This window comes from Heteronotia binoei, chromosome 12 (genome assembly GCF_032191835.1).
Source record: "Heteronotia binoei isolate CCM8104 ecotype False Entrance Well chromosome 12, APGP_CSIRO_Hbin_v1, whole genome shotgun sequence".
In the NCBI taxonomy this organism is placed as follows: Eukaryota; Metazoa; Chordata; class Lepidosauria; order Squamata; family Gekkonidae; genus Heteronotia; species Heteronotia binoei.
The window spans coordinates 63,117,498-63,139,107 of NC_083234.1; the positions used below are offsets into that span (position 1 = coordinate 63,117,498).

At 44.7% G+C, this 21,610-nt stretch overlaps 1 protein-coding gene across 2 annotated transcripts in view; it reads right to left on the reverse strand.

Moving 5' to 3' along the window:
• The window catches only part of WHRN (whirlin), a 183,763-nt gene that overhangs the window by 82,110 nt on the left and 80,043 nt on the right, over positions 1 to 21,610 (reverse strand). For both annotated transcript variants that reach the window (XM_060251358.1, XM_060251357.1), the window contains exon 3: positions 7,031 to 7,156. In XM_060251358.1, coding sequence (XP_060107341.1) covers positions 7,031 to 7,156 — 126 coding nt within the window. The remainder of the gene's footprint in view (positions 1 to 7,030; positions 7,157 to 21,610) is intronic.

Consider the following 21,610-nt stretch of genomic DNA (forward strand, 5'->3'; position numbering starts at 1 on the left):
GAAGGAAATAGGGGGGATGCATTGTACTAGCATACTGATGTAATTTCTGGCAAAACCCAGAAGTGATGCCATGAGAGGCTGTAGGGTAGGGCTGTCAGGTTCTACCTTCTTCCTAGTGTGGAGTGGGATCTTTGGGCCTTCCTGGGAGCTTCTGCCATGCCCACACAGTGCACACAGAACAATGACATCATCCGAGAAGTGATGTCATCCCACTGCTGACATTCTAGTCTTTGGGCAAAACTCTATGGTTTGAGACCAATTTACCATAGAATTTTGCCCCCAAACTAGAGTATCTCTGCATGACGTTGGTGGCATGATGATGGAACTTCTAGGTGATGTCGTGCCATGTTTTGAGGCATCTGTGGGTGGGGAGAAGCCCACAAAAGCAGGGAACCCCTGCCCGGACTGGCAGTCTGACAACCCTACTCTAGGATCTGCTCTATAGTTATGAGTCCCCACCTCCTTCCCGCTCCCTAACCAGCAGGCACAATTTGAGACAATTTGATGACATGCCACAGCTTCAAAACCTGCATGTATCAACCTGCATCACAATACTGCAACACTGCTGAAAAGCTGCTGTAAAGCACTCTGGTCTCCACTTACTAGGGGACTGTCCTGTTTTCTGGCCTTGTTTCTGGTAAATTATCCTCTTGGATTTTCCCCAATGTTGTGGCTTATTCTTTTAAAAACTGTGAGATGCTTGAAGTCCCTTTATTCTGGATTCAGTTCCTTTTGCAGTCTTGAACATGAGTAGGTGGATGCATCTTGTCTCCTAATGCACGCATAGCAGGGTTGCCAGCAGCCCAGGCCTGAAGCCATAGGGGGGACTTCCAGGCAGGGTCCCCTGACTCCCAGGGGGCTCTCTGGGGTGCAGCCTGCTTTCTTTTTCTTTTTGTCATGGCTGAGCTGGTGAAGCATCTTCAGCGGCAGCCAGAGCCAGGAGAGCTGTGTAGGTCACAGTGCACTGCAGCAGCAAAAGCAGCAAGCAGGAAGGAGGGAGCGGAGGAAGCTGTGTGAAATGGGCTGGGGAGAGGGGATGGATAGAGCTGCTGGCTACCAAGTGCTGGGATGGGGGAGAAGGACGTGGAAGGAAACTCCCCTGCTTGCATGCAAAGTGCAGTCCCCTCTCGACTCCAAAGTTTTAGGGTTGACTGCCTCGACTTGGCCACATTTAGAGCCTCTAGATTTTGCCCCAACTGCAGGGAAGGCCTCAGCAGGGTACAATGCCATGGAGTCCCCCTTTCCAAGCAGCCATTTTCCCCAGGGGTAATACAATAGCACAGGTACCGGTGTATGAAGCACAATATATCCTTCAAAACCTCACCGGTTGAATTATCACTCTCACACAAAAAGTGTGTAAACAAACATTTAGTGCACAGTTTATAATAAGTCCATACAGCAAAGTAATAGAACGAACACCCACACGATGCTACCCCATACTGTTTTCTAAAGTCATGTTGCAGAGGCACTGCCTTCAGCCTAGGCTTCCCAAATCCCCCGCCTGGGTGGGGGATCCCCGATTTGGAGCCTCCTCCCTCGCCAAAAATCCAGAAAGTGTGTGGGGGGAGTGGGAATGGCGGCCGTTCCCAGCAGCTTCTCCTCGCCCCTTCCCTTCCCACCGATCCCCGATGCTTCTCCTCATCCCTTCCCTTCCCACCCCAGATCGCAGCAGCTTCTCCTTGCCCTTCCCTTCCCACCCAGCCCTGATCGCAGCAGCCGTTCTTCCGTTTTCCCAGGCTGGCGGGGGGTGGGGGGGGGAAAGCCCTGCCCCGCCCGCAAAGGACCATGTGCCTTTGCACCTCTGAAGGCTTGATTGAAAGGCTTCAGTTTGGGATGGTGTGTCTGTGTTGCTGTGAAGAAGCTGGCAACAACTTGTGAGTAGAGAGGCCAATCCCCTGCATCAGATTCGCCAGAAACGGGGGGGGGGGGGGGAGGGGAGGAGAGGGAAATGTCTTCATTATTCCCTATGTGGAGATCGATTCTCATAGGGTATAATGGGGAATTGATCTGGAGGTTTCGGGGGCTCTGGAGGAGCTGTTTTTTTAGGTAGAGGCACCAAATTTTCAATATAGTATCTACTGCCTCTCCCCAAAGTACCCCCCAAGTTTCAAATCGATTGGACCAGGGGGTCCAATTCTATGAGCCCCAAAAGAAGGTGCCCCTATCCATTATTTCCTATGGAAGGAAGACATTTAAAAAGGTGTGCTGTCCCTTTAAATGTGATGGCCAGAACTCTCTTGGAGTTCAATTATGCTTGTCACACCCTTGTTCCTGGCTCTGCCCCCAATGTCTCCTGGCTCCACCCCCAAAGTCTCTTGGCTCCACCCCCAAAGTCCCCAGATATTTCTTGAATTGGACATGGCAACCCTACTTCAGCCGTTTCTTGCAGTTCAGAATCTGGGTGGAGACAAGGGCATCGTTCTGCACAACTTTTCACAAAGAATTCAAAAGACCCTATTTTCTGGATTTCCTACGGTTCCGTTGGTTTCAGCCTTCGTCAGTCTTCTCTCAGTGCTGTTTTAACAGGAGCCACAGTACAAAGAATTCAATCACGGATCAACGCGTACATGCTCAAGTCTCTGCTGCCACTTCTGCAAAATGGAGAGTTGGTAGCAGAGACTTGAGCATGTACGCGTTGATCCGTGATTGAATTCTTTGTACTGTGGCTCCAGTTAAAACAGCATTGAGAGAAGACTGACGAAGGGTGAAACCAACGGAACCATAGGAAATCCAGGAAATACGGTCTTTTGAACTCTTTATGAAAAGTTATGCAGAACGATGCCCTTGTCTCCACCCAGATTCTGAACTGCAAGAAGCGGCTGAAGGCAGTGCCTCTGAGACGTGACTTAGAAAACAGTCTGGGGGAGCATCGTGTGGGTATTTGTTCTATTATTTTCCCCAGGGGAGCTGATCTCTGCCAACTGGAAATTAGTTGTAAAAACAGGAGATCTCCAGGCCCTACCTGGAGGCTGGAAACCCTAGTCTATCCCCCAAAGCCTCCATTTTCTTCAGGGGAACTGACCTCTGTAATCTGGAGATGAGCTGTAATTCCAAGGAACCCTCTGGTCCTATTTGGAGGCCGGCATCCCTAACCAGTAAGCAGATGTGTGTGCGTTCAAGTACTAAGGTGCTCATGTGCGGTACACAGCATACCATACCACAGAGGTGGTCAAACTTGCTCAGCATAAGAGCCACATAAAATAAACATCATATGTTTGAGAAACATAAGACATGAACATTAGATGTATGGAGATCCAGGCCCTACCTGGCTTGTTAGCCTTTTGTAGGACCTGCAAAATGGAGCTGTTTCACCAGGCTTTTGGATAAGGCAGCGGGTGTCCATTTGTTAGATCGGTTGGCCTCCCCTGCTGTATCATCATATTGTACCATCATCAGTGCTGAAAAAATGATGCTATTAATATAGCGTTGTTATTTCATCATTATTTGGACTGTTTGTTACTGACCAGTGGGTTATGTAACATCATAATATATGGTATGTAAAATGCTGATTAGATTCTGAGCTCAATGCTATAACTGATTTTATTGTGATTTTAGCTGTTCTTGATTGTTTGTTTTATTATTGCATATTTGATGTACTCCGCCCTGAGCCCCCATGGAGGAATGGGTGGAATATAAATACACTAATATAAATAAACTAAACTAATAATGTTTGACAGCTGCGAGACAAGAAGGAAGGAAGGAAGGAAGGAAAATAGATGAGAGAGGGGGTGGAAAGAAAGCAACTTTAAATGCATTCTCTAAGCTGCTGGCTGGCTTGGCTTGGAGAAGTGATTCAAAGAGAGAAATGCCTTCTCCAAGCTGGCTGATGGGACGGTGGGAACTTCAAGAGCCACACAATATGTGAGAAAAAGCCATATGTGGCTTCCGAGGCCACATGTGGCTCTCACAGTTTGACCACCCCTGCCATAGTGTTTACTGCAATTACTTTAATAGTCTCATTAGGAAATTCTAACTTTATTTGTCGAAAACTTACAGTTACTCCATTATAGCTGTACTTTGTATTACATATTTCATATTTTGTTTGCTCAAGAAGACTGTATTTAGCATTTTGGTTGTGCATGTATTTTGGAATTATTGTAGAAGGATATTCATTTACTATAGAAAATTATCCTTTAAAAATTTCCCTACACCTAGTGGGATTGGGTAACAATGTACAGTAGAATTCTAGGTCCCTCCCCCAGCTTAACATTAAATAACTGAGACATCATTCTCTTTAGTTTTAAAGCAGTGGAAGACGAGGTCACTAAAGGCTAAAAAAATAATTTGTTCAGCCAAATGATTAATAGCCTTCAGCCTTCTGTAATCTGGGGAGGTCGAGGGCAGCGGTTTCTCCTATAAGAATGGCAATTTTGCATGTGTCTCTGTTTTCATTTGTGAAATGTCGGGGAATATGGCTTTTATCTGTCATGAGTAAACAGATGAGTGACTGTTTCCAAGCCAGCCTCATTTTTATTATTCATTTTTAAGCATTACAGGGAAAAAATAAAAATCACAATCCTTTATGAACGCTGTGGGGGGGTTAAATTTAAAATGACAGAATAGAGTTTGTCTATTGAATCCTGCCCTTCCTGTGAAGAGCTCAGCACAATGTACGCGGTTGTGCCCCTCTCTCATTTTAGTGCCACAGTGACCCTGTGAGGAAGGTTCAGCTGAGAGTAACCAGATCCAGGTTAGGGTTGCCAGGTCCCTCTGCCACTGTACCATAGAGTTTTGCTGCAAATCCTAGAGCATCCCCAGGGCAACATGCTGGTGTGATGACATCACTTCTGGGAGATGTCATTGCACACGGCATGTCGTGCGACAACGGGACCCTTTGGGGGCAGGGATCCTGGTAGGAGCATGGCAGCCCTAATCCAGGTCTTACAATGAAAGCATTTGCAGCCAGTTGGAAGTGAGTTTACTATGTTTTCCGGGAGAAAAGAAGTTCAGTTTTCACTGTGTAGATGTGTTTGACTACGACTGATGAAGTTTTTCACAAAACAAGAAGTCACCGAGATCTCATTTGGATTATGAGTTCATTTTCTACAGTCTTACAGAGTCTTTATACAGAGCATCATTTCATTGAAGAATGGTCACGTAGTTCATTGTACTGCAAAGACTTCATCCATCAAGGATTGTTGTATTGTACTTGATTCTGCATAGGTGCATGCGGGGCACCTTTTGTGTCTATAATTCATGTTATGCGTGAATATATTGTAAAGAGAGAAGAAGAAGAGATTGGATTTATACCACACCCTTCACTTGGGGTCTCAGAGAGGTTTACAATCTCCTTCCCTTCCTCTCCCCACAACAGACACCCTGTGAGGGAGGTGAGGCTGAGAGTGTTCTGAGAGAACTGCTCTTGAGAAAACAGCTGTGAGAGAACTGTGACTGATCCAAGGTTAGCCAGCTAGCTGCATGTGGAGATGTGGGGAATCAAACCAGGTTTCCCCAGATAAGAGTTAGATGTTATTAGTGGGGAGTGCAGAATCTCTGTGTCAGGTGTATCTTTATACACTACAGGTGAACTTCTCACACAGCATTTTTGCTCTTTTTCTGTAACTTTGAGTGCTGTGAGCCTTTATCTTATATTGTAGAGTAGAGATTTAAACCTGGGTTCCCCCAGCTCTAGCTCAACAGCAGCCATTAATCACACCAGCTCATATTAGTTTAAAACAGAAATCTATCCATGATAATCCCAGAATGCTTTCTAAATTAATTGCGGTCTTCTATGTATTTTTAATAGTTGTTTTATTTACATTGGAAGCCACCTTGGATCCCACAATTTAGAGCGTTTTAAATAAATAACTAATAAACAAATGATTGGCTAATTCTATATTTAAAAGCCTATTTTTCATTGAACCAATCAGAGACGGGTGACATTTCAGCCTTTCCCCAACCAGCTGTTACATACATTGTAGCTGCTAAAAGAAAATCCATAACTAGCTCTATGCCAGCATGATTAACTCGTTCTTCCATGCAGCATAAAAGAATGATCTTAGGATCTGATGCTAATTAGCAGCACTTCATTAGCTTACTCCAAAGAGCCGCATCTCAGAATATTTCAGTGTGAGGGGAGGACCAAAACACGAAACTAAAATGGCATGTGAACTGGAAGGACATCTCTGCCATATGTCCAAAATGCGAAACGGCGCATGCTATTTGAAACACCAAGACCAACGTAACAGAACAAAGCAGGACACAAAGGACAAAGTCAGCCTACAAAATGATTCATATGGCTGTTGCTGCATGATATTCATGTGCAACACATTGCCTTGTGGATCTGCAACTGCCACTTGCTTTATCTCCACAGGACTGCAAAATGTACCTGTTGGTTTTTTTAGCAGGAACGCACAGGAACACAGTTCTGGCTGGCTTGGCACCAGGGGGAGTGGCTTAATATGCAAATGAGTTCCTGCTGGGCTTTCCCTACACCCCCCCCCTGCCCGTCAGCAATTTGCAGAGCTGGTTTGTGCAATACCAGGTGTGGAGAAATGTGCATGGTGATGTTCAGTCCTCGTGGCCAGGGCCGGATCGGGGGGGGGGGGGGCAGAGGGGGGTGCTTGCCCTGGGCGCTGACAGAGGGGGGTTTTTGCCGAATTGGGTATGGAGTCCATTGTATTCTATGGGACCATAAGATAGAATGGACCATAAGGGGGTGTCATTTTTTTAAATTTGCCCCCCCCCCCCAAAAAAAAAACATGTAGATCTGGTCCTGCTCATGGCTAATTGTTGCACATGAATATGAAAAGCAATCTTCCCCTATATATAGGGCTGCCGGCTCCTGATTGAGAAATACCTGGAGATTTCGGGGATGTAGCCTGAGGAGGGCAGGGTTTGGGGAAAGTAAGAACTTCAGTGGGGTATAATGCCATGGAGTTCACCTTCCAAAGCAGTCATTTTCTCTAGGTGAACTGATCACTGTCACCTAGAGATCAGCTGTAATCCCAGGACATCGCCAGCCACCTCCTGGAGGTTAGCAACCCTACCTATATACAGGTGTAGCCAGTTTTTTCCCCCCTTTACTCACCTTCAAGCCGGTGCTTTCTGCTTCGGAGCCTTTGTCCACGCCTGTGATGTAAATTCCAAGGGCATATTCAGCTCCTCCACGGATCATGAGACCCAGAGACCGCCCTTCGTTCAGCACCAAGTTCACCTGTGCCAAGAAAGAGTGATTAATTTGGGAGCACGTTAGACCTATGCAGAGGTTTAAAAAAAAGAGAAAAAACCAAACCAAAACAAGGAACATGACTTGAAAGGTCCTATTTAAAGGTTAGCTGCTTGACCAGTCAAATTGGTAAAATATTTATCAACTACTTTTGAATTCACAGTTTATTAAGGTCTCATTGTTCTTGGTTTTTTACTTCAGAACTACAAAATAAAGATCTTTTAATCATCAACAGGTTACAGAACAACATTCAAGACCAGTGGCACTTTAAAGACCAACAAACTTTTATTTAAGGTATGAGTTTTCAAGTTTCAAGTTTATTTAAATTTATATCCCGCCCTTCCCACCGAAGTGGCTCAGGGCGGCTCACAGCACATAAAAATCTAACATAATTTTTGAATTTAAAACATCTTACACAGTTAAAACAGTAAAATAATAAAACATATAATGGCGGTCTATCAAAACTACACTCAGCTTCCAATGCAAGTTAATTATAAGCCAGCCGGAAGAGGGCTGTCTTACAGGCCCTGTGGAACTGGCCAAGGTCCCACAGGGCCCTCAACTCTTCCGGCAGTTGGTTCCACCAGAAAGGAGCCGTTACAGAGAAGGCCCTGTCCCTGGTGGATTGCAGGCGGGCCTCCTTTGGCCTGGGGATAACAAGCAGATTTTGAGATCCCGGTCTCAGTACTCTCTGGGGAACATGTGGGGAGAAACGGTCCCTAAGGAAGGCAGGTCCTAGGCCATATAGGGCTTTAAAGGTAATAACCAGCACCTTGTACCGAACTCGGTATATTATTGGCAACCAGTGCAGAGTCCGGAGCCCTGGCTGAATGTGCTCCCATCTTGGGAGCCCCAATAACAACCGGGCCGTGGCATTCTGCACTAACTGCAACTTCCGGGTTCGGCACAAGGGCAGCCCCATGTAGAGGGCATTACAGTAGTCCAACCTTGAGGTGACCATTGCATGGATCACCATTGCTAGGTCGTCATGCTCCAGGAAAGGAGCCAACTGCCTCACCCACCTAAGATGAAAAAATGCGGACTTAGCAGTGGCTGCTATCTGAGCCTCCATCGTTAAGGAAGGCTCCAATAGTACCCCCAAACTCTTTTCACACTTCCTCAGATACATTGAAATGGAAGTTAACAGTCCATATGTGCAGGGGTCATTTTGTAGACAAATAGGTGGTGGAGCTCATCCAGGGATTGTTATGCAGCTGCACATACTACTCAATGGACAAGGAGATGGAACTCTCAGAAGGAGAAGGAGGAACTCTCAGAAAGGTTCAGGAGCTGTGCTCCTGTGAGCTCCCACTGAATATGAGGCCTGCATATGTGTGTGTGTGTGTATGATACAATCAGTCAGTCAGTCAGTCAGTCAGTCAGTCAGTCAGTCAGTCAATCAGTCAGTCAGTCAGTCAGTCAGTCAGTCAGTCAGTCTGTCTGTCTGTCTGTCTGTCTGTCTGTCTGTCTGTCTGTCTGTCTGTCTGTCTATCTATCTATCTATCTATCTATCTATCTATCTATCTATCTATCTATCTATCTATCTATCTATCTATCAATCATCATCATCATCATCATCTAGGTGTATAAGTATATACATCTCTCTCTATATAAGTATATGCATATGTATGTACATGTGTGTATATGTGTGTGTTTGTATCTATCTATGTAATACATGTATGTATATATTTATAAGGTTTGATTCAGTAATTTCCTAAACAGCTAACTTATAATGTGAATTCTTTTTTAAAATATGTGCTTTACTTCTTCCTTCAAGGAGCTCAGGGCAATATGTGCATGATTCTGCCCCCTCCTGAACTTTATTCTCACAGCAACCCTGGGAGGTAGATCAGGCTGAGAGAGCGACTGGCCCAGAGTCACCCCCTAAGCTCCACAGCCAAGGAGGGATTTGAATATGTGTCTCCCGGGTCCTCATCCAACATGCTTCTCTCTCATTACAACATATTAGAAAAATGTTAGGCAAATTTTCTGGAAATGTGAATGATTCATAGAACACTTCCACTCTTTGCGTTTGATTCCAGAACACCAAGGTCAACCTTCAGTTTCAACAAGAAAAAAGGAAAATAAAATAAAATAAAGCAAAGTAGCAACTATTTTAAAAGAACAACAAAACCAGACTTTGTTTTTCATAATAGTTCCTTCTTTGCGTTGTTTCTATTTTAATTTCATTTTTTACATCCAATTTTTAAAGGCTGGTGCGCCAAATAGGCAGAATGCCGTTTTTCCTGGTTGGAGATGAAGTTATATCAAGCAGTCACTAAGAGAAGTTGGGTGATGCTGCTAGGTTTTAGAGTTGTCAACCTCCAGGTGGTGCCAAAAGAAGTAACCTCCATGAGTTAATAACTAGGAAAACATAGTAACAATATTATTTACAATGCATTTCATATATTAAATATTCCAAGTCAATAACAATTTCATTCACAATTCAAAATATTCCAAGTTCATAAATCGCAATAAATTCCAACTTCTTAAAGTGCAAATATACTCCTTTTCAAATTTTATTCTGAGTAAATCAGCCAAATAATGTCTAAAATGCCGTCTTCCTTTCTTACGCCCACATATTGATAAGCAGATCTTTCTTGGTCGATAAATTAACTGAAGGGAGTTGTTCCTCAAAACACTTCCTTACTTCAAGTTGTACTCCCGTGTCTCTTTGGCGGTAGGCTCCTGCCCCCCAACTTCTCACATTGATGTTTTGGTTTTCTGGTTGTATCAAAGGTGCTGGGTGTGTCTGTTGGTTGTTAGCGGGCAACTTAATGAGCTCTGCGGTTAGCTGTTTCATTAGAGTGCCTAAAGAGACAGTCCACCGTTCTTGCAATTAATGTTAGTAGACTACTCTCCATAGTTGCTCCAGCTGCCTCTAAAGGGAATGCTGAGTCAGAGTGCCCCTCCCTTGGTTCTAAGGTGGTTTCATCAGTCAGAATAAAGAAAGTGCTAGTATATTTCTGGTCTCCAGTCACTTTTATGTCAATTTCACATCTAGCTTCATAATCATTGACATGGACAGAAATTCAAGCCCACTGAAATCTCCAGGTTTTTCCCAACCTGGAGCTGGCAATCTTTCTAGGTTTGCTCTGAAATGAGGAGTAAGGGGGAAGGAAGACCAACACAGGACCAAAAACTGGCAAATAAGAACAACTCAAACAAATTTAAAAGTGCTCCAAAACCACAAGCAGCATGCCTAACAGAAGACAACAGCAACAGAACCATTAATGCAGCACTGAAATGCAGCACTGAACACCAAAGGTCTGTTCAGCCCAAATCTAGGGTGACCAGCTCTGGGTTGGAAAATACCTGGAGCTGTTGGGGGTGGAGCCTGGGGAGGCTGGGGTTTGGGAAGAGGAGGGACCTCAGCAAGGTGCAATGCCACAGAGTCCATCCTCCAAAGCAACCATTTTCTCCAGGGGAATGGATCTCTATAGTCTGGTGATCAATTGTAAAAGTGGGAGAGCTCAAGCCCACCAGGAGGTTTGCAGCCCTACCAAATTTGCTTTAGATGAGTGCTGTCTGACCAGATGCCTAAAAGCCAAGAAGGCTGGGCCTTGCTCAGGAGACAGTTATGTGATCTTAGTGCCATCATTTAAAAAATGCCCTATCCTATGTACCCCCCTGCAGGCTGCTTTTTGTAGCAGGAATTCCTTTGCAAATTAGGCCACAATCCTCCAAGAGTTTACAGGGCTCTTCTTACAGGGCCTACTGTAAGCTCTTGGATGATTGGCTACCTCAGGTTGTGTGGCCTAATATGCAAAGGAGTTCCTGCTACAAAAAAGCCCTGCCCCCCTGAGATATCATTATTACTAGGGGAAAATAGAGCAGGGCCTTGGTTGATGGACTAAGTGTATCGACAGATTTGTATGGCGTAAAGTGGTTTTTCCATGGAGAAGTAGCATTGTTGAATGAAATTCTCTTAATTCCTCTTTACCCATTTTCTCTGTGAAAACTAACAATCCTTTCTTTTCCCCCTTTTTAAAAAGGAATCTGGAGTCTGTCTAGTAGATTCTATTTTGATCAAAGAGAAATTTGAAGAGAGGAGATGTAGAAAGGCAGGTTCTGCATAATTTCAGAATTTCACTCTGTAGATGCCCAGGGGCAGGCAACGTCTTCCCAAACCTTCCTGTCTTCCTGCTAGACCATCACCCTGTGGCATGGAAAAGAAAACTACTGCATGAGTCAAAGTTACAAAAGAGTGCATTGGTTTTTCCTTACAGACAAATCAAAGAATAAGTTCTCCTTTAAAAGAGAAACAAAAGAATAAGAAGAATTGATGGCTATATCTTTAAAAAGTGAATTTTGGAAAAAAGGAATCCACCTGCTAGTAACAATGCCATGGAGAAAACAACTGAAGTGTGGCTCTTTCATGGAGAAGGTGTGTGCTTTGTTTAATCCCTGGTGCCTTCAGTTAACAGATCGGAATAGACAACCCTGAGCTAGATGGACCAGTGATTTTACTCAGTATAAAGTAACCTGACATATCGTGAAAGGGTTTTGGAGGAGCCCATGTGTTACATCCAGAAGGTCCCCGGTGTAGTGGTTAAGTGTGCAGACCCTCATCTGGGAGAACTGGGTTTGATTCCCCACTCCTCCACTTACAGCTGCTGGAATGGCCTTGGATGAGCCATAGCTATTGCAGGAGTTGTCCTTGAAAGGGCAGCTGCTGTGAGAGCGCTCTCAGCTCCCTCACCTCACAGGGTGTCTGTTGTGGGGGGGGGGGAGAAGATATAAGAGATTGTAAGCCGCTCTGCGTCTCTAATTCAGAGAAACAGGCGGGTATAAATCTTTTTTCTCTGGCATGTCCAGTTAAAGGTTCTTAAATAGTAGGGAAAGAAATTTCTCTGCCAGACGACTAATACTGGTCCAAATGAATCGCACATGCTTTGAACACAGAAGGTCACTGGTTCAGTCTGTAGCATCCCCAGCAGCTACTGCTGAGAAAGGTCCTTCTCTCCTGGAGAACTGCTGTCAGCCAGAACAGACAACTTTGATTACATAAGGCAGCTTCTAAAACTTGATGAATAATGACCCTTCTTGTACAAATGAATATGCAATCCTTCTTTATTTGCACAAATAGCCCGGGACAGCAAATTCATTTGTACAAGAAGATTCATTGCTCATCAGGTTTTAGAATGATAAACTCTGTGATGCAACTAGGGCATCCAAGGTCTTTCTTTTTAAAATGCAGTCTTGTGTACTTATAAGAAGTTCTTGCCAGAAATGACTAGGTAGTTTGAAGAATTATTGGTTTTAACTTGGAGTTTATGGTGATTCCTAGAGCTAGCCTGTGTCACTTTTGGTAGGAACTTCCACTAAGTACACAAGGCTATATTTAAAAAAAAAAAATCTTCTGCAACACTGCACTTCCCACCCTTCTGCCAGTTACCAGCCACTGCAACAGACATACTCAGGGCTTTTTTTTAAGTAGGAACTCCTTTGCATATTAGGCCACACACCCCTGATGTAGCCAATCCTCCTGGAGCTAACAATAGGCCCTGTACTAAGGGTCCTGTAAGCTCTTGGAGGATTGGCTACATCAGGGGTGTATAGCTTAATATGCGAAGGATTTCCTGCTACCAAAAAAGCCCTGGATATACTGCATGCTCATCAGTACATACTCCTTTATTAATTGGCTTAATTGTCTCGCACAGAAAGCTAGTTAGCTTTAAGAGTTGCAAAGAAACTCCTGGTGTATCAACACTCCCTCAATGTAGTCCACCTTAGGAACTAGTCTATATTCTTATTCTAACACCTGCAACCTCAAAGAGAATACCTCGTTTGATGTAAACTGCAAGCTGACCCCGTCTCCCCGTGCCTTCTGGCAGTCAGGGACTCACTATTGAAGCCGAAGCCCTACATGGATGACCCTAAGAGACCTTTGCAAACAAAGTGACGAGAGATGACAGCATTAAAGGAATCTGAAATAGCAAAGCAAGCAAGGTGGCAAGCAAGGATGGCAGGCAATCAAAACGCTGGACATCTCGGCATCTCAAGGCCTCGCTAGGGAAAAATGTTACTGTTCTAAGAAGGAAGGGAAGACAGTCAGAGCTGAAGGAGAGAAAGATGAATTATACAGGGAGCTGTCTCTTCTCCCATATAAATGAATGTCCAGCATATCAGAGAAGGCAAATTTCAAAGTCGATATGAGAACTCCATGGAGATCAGACAGCACAAAAACCACTGTTTCCTGTAGAGAGGAATACAATTAGGGATAAGCAAATTTTCACCAGTCCATTCATTTTCTGTTCCTGAATTTTATTCTGCGCTGTTTTTCATTCCTTCTCAATTTGGATAATTTCTAAACTTAATTCCAATCTCTGACTCCATGCTATCTGCCACAACTTTTTGGGAGATCGATTCTTTCTTTTCTTTACAAGAGCAAACATCAGCTTCCCTAAAACCTTGCAAAAAAAGCAATATTGGCATAACCAGACGTACTACTGTCCCAAGATTCTTTTGCATGTGTGTTGTTTTTTTCCTATATATGCATTTACTCCAGTGCACTGGTGAAGCACTGTAAAGGAAACAATCTCCCTACAACTGTACATTCAGCCACACTGGAATTGTTTTCATAAGAACATAAGAAAAGCCATGTTGGATCAGGCCAATGGCCCATTCAGTCCAACACTCTATGTCACACAGTGGCCAAAAAACCCAAGTGCCATCAAGAGGTCCACCAGTGGGGCTAGAAGCCCTTCCACTGTGCCCTCCCCAAGCACAAGAATACAGAGCATCACTGCCTCAGACAGAGAGTTCCAACAATAAGCTGTGGCTAATAGCCACTGATGGACCTCTGCTTCATATGCTTATTCAATCCCCTCTTGAAGCTGTCTATGCTTGTAGCCGCCACCACCTCCTGTGGCAGTGAATTCCACATGTTAATCACCCTTTGGGTGAAGAAGTACTTCCTTTTATCAGTTCTAACTGGACTGCTCAGCAATTTCATTGAATGCTCATGAGTTCTTGTATTGTGAGAAAGGGAGAAAAGGACTTCTTTCTCTACCTTCTCTATCCTATGCATAATCTTGTAATTCTTGAAGTGTGTTGTCCATGTGCATCTACACAGGACTTTTTTTGTAAGAAAAGCCCAGCAGGAACTTGTTTGTATATTAGGCCATACCCCCCCTGTCATCACCATTGTTTCACACAGGGCTTTTTTTTGTAGAAAAAGCCCAGCTGGAACACATTTGCATATTAGGTCACACCTCCTGGCACCAAGCCAGCCGGAACTGCATTCCTATGCTAAAAAAAGCCCTGCATCTACATATTAATAACACGGAGGTAGAAAATGCTGCCATGGCTTTATGGTACAGCATCTGCTTGGCACTCAGAACATCACAGATTCTCTTCCCAGCATCTCTGTTAAAGGATCAGGTAACAGGTGATGTGAAAGACCTCTGCCTGAGACCCTGGAGAGCCACTGCCAGTCTGATTAAACAATATTGACCTTGATGGAGCAAAGGTTCGATTCAAGATAAGGTAGCTTCATGTATGTTCATGTAACTGAAGAGGCTGAAAGCTGTCAGAACTCGCGCTCGCATAGTGCTTCAAATAAAATTCAGAAATAAAGGCTGAAAACTCAGAAACAAAGAATGGAGACTGGGTGTTTAGAATTCCGAAGTTACAGGAGAAATCTGGACAGAGAGTATTCTGAAAAGATCTGTATTTAAAATTGAGCCTCATGAATAAAACAGTCATCTTGCACATGCAAAGGACATATAAGAAAGTGTGCACTAGTCCCACACCCTCTGCTCACTACAAGGTGGGCACAAAAATGCCTTGTGTACAAGGCATGTGTCCACAGGCTTCCTCTCTGTAAATGAGGAACACTGGAAAAACAATGTTCCCAATGATGGGCACTATGTATATCGATTGCCAGTGAATGCTGATATAGACAGGAACAGTGAGCTTGATTTGGGGGAAAGCTAGTGCTCCCTCTCTATGGACATTACCCTGTGACGTGTACAGAGCCAATGAGGTGTGTGGGGTTGTTGCCTGCACCTCCTAAGCTGGTACACACATGCTGCGATGAACCCAAGTTCGCTGTGGCATAACCTGCTGGAGGGCCTCTAGAATTTCCCTGAATGATTCTGAATTTCTCATTTCTGCTGTTTAGATCTCATATCCCCCCCCCCCCCACAGACACACACTTTCAATTTTGTTCCATCGAACCTGTGATCCACACCATTTTTTTTTGTTTGTTTCCACGCACTGGATGTTTTCTGCAAAATATACCCATTCCAGTGTTGCTGGTACAGCAACAAGCCAGCAATATTCATGTGTTATAAATAATGGACACTATGAGTTGAATCAGGGAATGGTTTAACTCCATAGAGGTTAGCCATGGCATTCACTTTGCAAGACCTGAGCAAGGCTGTTAATGGTAAGACTTTTGGGAGGTCATTCATTCATAGGGTCACCATTACATTTGAAGCGACTTGATGGCATGTGGGTTGGATCCAACCAACTTTTCCACTGGTGATAAAGGGAGGAAAAGATCACACAGGGTCACAGGAAGGTGTCTTATACCGAATCAGACAATTGGTCCATCAAAGTCAGCATTGCCTACTCAGACAGGCAGCAGCTCTCTGGGGTCTCAAGTTGAGGTCTTTCACACAAGGCTTTTTTTGTAGCAGGAACTCCTTTGCATATTAAGCCACACACCCCTGTTGTAACCAATTCTCCAAGAGCTTACAATAGGCCCTGTAATAAGACTGGGAAAGGTAATGCCAAATCACCCCATAAAAAGTCTGCTGTGAAAATGTCATGATGTGACGTCACCCCAGAGCTGGAAATGACTGGTGCTTGCACAGGGGACTACATTTACCTTTAAGCTCTTGGAGGATTGGCTACATCAGGGTTGTGTGGCTTAATATGCAAAGGAGTTCCTGCTACAAAAAAAGCCCCACTTTCACATAATCTATTACCTGGCCCGCATAACTGGAGAAGCTGGGAATTGAACCTGGGACCTTCTGCATGCCAAGCAGATGCTCTACCATTAAGCCACAGCCCTCCCCTAAGTCCCCTTTGATGATCACCAGAAAGGATGTACTGGGGATTATGAGACCTGTGCATGCAATGGGAGCAGGAGGAAAAAAGGTGGGACTGGATAAAAAGGCTGGATGGATCCAACTTTATTATAAATATAAACATCATATGTATTGCACATTTAAAAAGTTCCAACATGCACAAGCAATACAAATTTATCTCCAAAGCCATCAGTGAGAAGTGGAGGACAGAAGCCGTTAACAACAAAATGCAAATGAATCTTAAAAGAAAGGAAATAAGGAATATTCACTGATCCCTACTGTTTGGTGAGAGGAGGGGGCGGGCAAGGGAATATTTGCTCTCTGTTCACTCTTTCAGGCTGTTCATACAACTTCTGTCATGCATGCTCCCTCCTCTTTATATTAAGTCCCAAACATTTATTTTGACGGAATCCGGGCTCTGAGAACAAGCGAGTAAATTTTCGCTTATCTCAAGAGAGTAATTAAAGCAACAAATCCCTCTCTTTACAGCATGAACCTGGGGATACCTAAAATTCCAAACGCTCCGCCAAACACACAGGGACTGTAATTCCCCCGCCAGAATGCTGAATGCTTTAATTGCATTTGCCAGCCAAGTAATACCAAAAGCTCTTGCGAGGAAACCCAAAGATGCTCGGATTTCCATTAAAATTCCACCTAAGTACAGTTCCGTCTGACAGACGAGGCAGAAAAACATCCCACTTAAATACTACGGTGTATGACTTATTGACAAACTGTGGCTGCAGACAGCCGCCAAGACACTCTGAGGAATCCGATAACTACACAAGTGAATTTGTTTCTGCTTAGGCTGGGGACCAATTATCTGGGCAAAAAGAGATGGGAGAATTATGAAAGGCATTCCGGGAGGCTTGCAATTATAGAGATGGAGAAGATATTTTATTAGGAGGCTGGATACAAAAGGACATTAATCCCAAATTAATTAGGGAGTTTAGAGACAAGTAGACTGCGAAGCATCGTGGAACGTCCCAGTGCCTTTCCAGAGAGGTTGTTCTAGGAGTGCCTTTTAATGCCATATCTAGGGTTTTATTTTTCATTCAGCCCTGATCTGGCTAGCCCCATTTAATCAGATCTCATAAACTGAGCAGGGTGGATGGGAGACCACCAAGGAAGGCCAGGTTTGCTACACAGAGGCAGGCAATGGGAAACCACTTCTGCTGGTCTCTTGCTTTAAGAACCTAAATAAAAAAAGGTAGTCCCCTGTGCAAGCACCAGTCATTTCAGACACTGGGGTGACGTTGCTTTCACGTTTTCACAGCAGACTTTTTTATGAGGTGGTTTGCCATTGCCTTCCCCAGTCATCTACACTCCCCCACCCCAGCAAGCTGGGTACTCATTTTACCGACCTCAGAAGGGTGGAAGGCAGAGTCAGCCTTCAGCCAGCTACTCAAACCCAGCTTCCGCCGGGATCGAACTCAGGTCGTGAGCAGAGCTTAGGACTGCAGTACTGCAGCTTTACCACTCTGCGCCACGGGGCTCTTCCAAAACCTACACAGGCCACCATAAATTGGCTGTGACATGATGGCAATAGATAAAGGAGAGAACGGATGTCAGTATTCCCTTATTGTTCTAGAATGCTGCTCTGTGCAGTCTTTCGTTTCTCCCTTGTTCCATTTTGACTAAGCTAAGACCATTTCTAAAATTAATTCCAGCATTGGTGCACATGCAGTCTCTTGCTCTTTCAGTTCAACTGTATCTTTCTCTGGTGCAATGCTAAGCAGAGGTGTTGCCTTCTAAGCCCCTTGGCCTCTGTGAACTTTATGGCTCTGAGGTATCAGCTGCTATAGGGTTGCCAGCCTCCACGTAGGGCCTGGAGATCTCCCCCATTTACAGCTGCTCTCCAGCTGGCAGAGATCCACTCCCCTGGAGAAAATGGCTGCTTTGGAGGGTGGACTCTATGGCACTGGACCATGCTGAGGCCCCTCCCCTCGCCAAACCCCGCCTTCTCCTAGATCCACCCCCAAAGTCTTCAGGTATTTTCCAACAAACACCTAGCAACCCTAGTTGACAGGGCCAATCAGAAAGGAAGGACCAGGAAGGCAATTTGGCCCCGGGCTCTGATTTCTTGGCATTTTGATAAGATTCACAATTTGTTTTTCTGTGCATGCTTATTGGACTGCCATGTGCCAAACATATCCATTTAAATAAAGAAAACGCAAATTATGTCTCACTGTATTTGAGGAGGGCTTTGTTTTGTTTTCATGTGTTGCGATTTTTTGTTTTTATTATGAGCTATGAGAACTGGAAGTGGCTTGGGTCTCTCTGGACCTTGAAGAGCATCTGAATGCTGAGAAAGACCTTCCTCTGCCCACAGAAAGTGGCTGCCAGTTACCGTAGACAGAACAGGATGCATCAAAGTTCTGACTTCATATAAGGCATGTGTTCATAGTGTAATGAATGAATGATGATATTGGATTTATATCCCACCCTCCACTCCAAATCTCAGAATCTCAGAGTTGCTCACAATCTCCTTTATCTTCTTCCCCCACAACAGACACCCTGTGAGGTGGGTGGGGCTGAGAGAGCTCTTGCAGCAGCTGCCCTTTCAAGGACAACCTCTGTGAGAGCTATGGCTGACCCAAGGCCATTCCAGCAGTTGCAAGTGGAGGAGTGGGGAATCAAACCCACTTCTCCCAGATAAGAGTCTGCACACTTAACCACTACACAAAACTGGCTGCCAATTCCACCAAATGGGGCTGCCAGTTCCAGGTTGGGAAATTCCTGGAGATTTGGGGAGGGGAGGGACTTCAGCAGGCTGTAATGCCATATTCATTATCCAAAGCCACACTTTCTCTTAGGGAAGTGATCTTTGTATCTGGAGGTCAGTTATAATTCTGGGAGGTCTCCAGGCCCTTCCTGGAAGCTGGCACCCTTAATTAATGAGAATGATATAAAAGGCTAATTCACAGGCTGGGGCAATGGCTCAGCAATTGAGCATTTGCTTTTCATTCCCAGATATCTCAAGCACAGCATCTCTGGCAGCGCGAGTCAAGAAAGACCTTCTTTTGCCTAAGAGCTTCGATAGCTCCTGTCAGAGCAAACTGAGATCGATAGGCCAGTGGCCTGAATTCAGTCTAACTTAGCTTCGGAACAGGAGAAGCCATGGTAGAGCACATGTTTTGCATGCAGAAGGTCACAGGCAGTTAAAGGATCTTCAGTTGCAGGCCTTGGAAAAGATCTTTCTCTGACTTCAGTCATAATGAGGTCTTGCCAGTTAGAAAAGGCAATGCCAAGCTAAATGGACCAAGGGTTTGACTCAGTGATGTGGCAACTTCGGTAATGTGGCTTGTCTGAGAGCATTAAAGCAAGCACAGGATAGACTGTTCAGGATCACATGAATCTCAGGACCAAGATGCTCACATCCCAGCTCTCGGGCAGCTGCCTAGAGGTGAAGAAGTTGGCCACAGAGAGGAGAACATAAAATCATAAGAACATGAGAAGCCATGTTGAATCAGGCCATCCAGTCCAACACTCTGTCACACAGTGGCCAAACCCGCCCCCGCCCCCCAAGTGGCCAAAGAACTCAATTATTGGAGGCCCACCAATGGGGCCAGAACACTAGAAGCACTCCCACTGCTGCCCCCCAAGTATCAAGAATAAGGATCATCACATGCTCCACACAGAGACTTCCAAAAATGAGCTGTGGCTAATAGCCACTGATGGACCTCTGCTCCTTATGTTTATCCAATCCCCTCCTGAAGCCGTCTATGCTTGTAGCTGCCACCACTTCATGTGGCAGTGAATTCCATATGTTAATCGCCCTTTGGGTGAAGAAGTACTTCCTTTTATTTGTTCTAACCCGAGTGCTCAGCAATTTCATTGACTGCCTACGAGTTAAACCATTACCATGTCAGCCATGAGGAAAAAGAACAAGATGGTCATATTGGGGGTGGGGGGTGGAGATGGTTTTGCTCCCCTTATGCCACAGCCCCTTTGCCCTTCTCCAGATACCTGGACCATCTCTCTCTGATGCCTGAGCTGCTCTGCCTCATGCTGAGGTCAGAGTGGGAGGCAGAGAGGAAAGCCCTTCCCCTCACTGTTTGAGATATGCTTTGAGCAATTGGTTATCTTGGCATTTAGCTGAATAAAGCAGAACAAAGTGCAAACTTTTGTCTTTGTCTCTTGCTCACTGGGCTGGCCCGCTGTCGACCCACATCCAGTCCAGGGATCCGGGATATATTTTAAAATATGTCACAATAGATAATGTTCAAACAGGGGTGGGGGGAGACAACCAAACATGCTCAGAGGTGCTCTGGTAACAAAAAGTTGCAGTTAAATACTTACTTATACTCAGGGGTTGTTTTGTAGAAAAATAGGTGGTGGAGCTCATCCAGGGATTGTTATGCAGCTGAACCTACTATTCAATGGGCAAGGTGGGAAGGAGGTGGGAGAACCCTCAGAAAGGTTCAGGAGCTGCGCTCCTGTGAGCTCCTACTGAATCCGAGGCCTGGTTATACTCTGCTTTTTTTGTAGAGGAATTCCTTTGCATATTAGGCCACACCCCTTGCAGTAGCCAATCCTCCAAGAGCTTACAGGGCTCTTAGTACAGGGCCTACTGTGAGCTCCAGGAGGATTGGCTAAATCAGGGATGTGTGGCCTAATCGCCAAAGGAGTTCCTGCAACAAAAAAAGCCCTGGCTATACTACATTATGGAATGTATGTGCCTGATGGGGGAGTGCACAGGTTGACGGTAATTAGGAAACAGAGTCCCACCAGAGTATTTGTTTATATTTTGGTATAAATGGCTCTCCACTTTCTGCTGTCATTCTGAAGGTTCATTTATACCGAAGATTAATGGTGTGCAGTTTTTATAAGCCATTTATATGTATGCATTTATTCAATACAACCACTTATTTGTAAACTATATTATATTTACCAATTTATTTACCAATTTATTGATATGTAGTTTTTTTTAAAAAAACCAAAACAAATTTTAACACGAAACATTCAGGGCAAGGAAAGGTGTGTGTGTGTGTGGGGGGGGGAGGCTACAAAAATAAAGATCTGAGGATCTGATTCTCACAAACAAAATCTGAATGGGGATTCTCATGTTGGAACAGCTGCGATGAGAAACTGAACATCATCTCTGGTTCTCTCTCTCCTCTGCCTCGCAAGTAGATGAGCATCTTCATTGCCAGCGAATTGCCTGGTTCACGAAGGTGACCTACAAATCAGAGAATGGCAGCCATGAATGGCCCAGGATGGAGGCACCTGGGGGCCTGGTTTCCAGCATCCCAGGCTGCTGCATTCTTTGATCTTTTCCCCCCAGTTCTCTTTCCTCATTCATCAATCGTTTGGTGAAGAATGGGGCAGAAATGGAGGTTTTAAAAAAGGGATTCCTTAGAAGAACTTAAAAGCAAAGCAACAGCAAGCGTTCGGCCCAAAC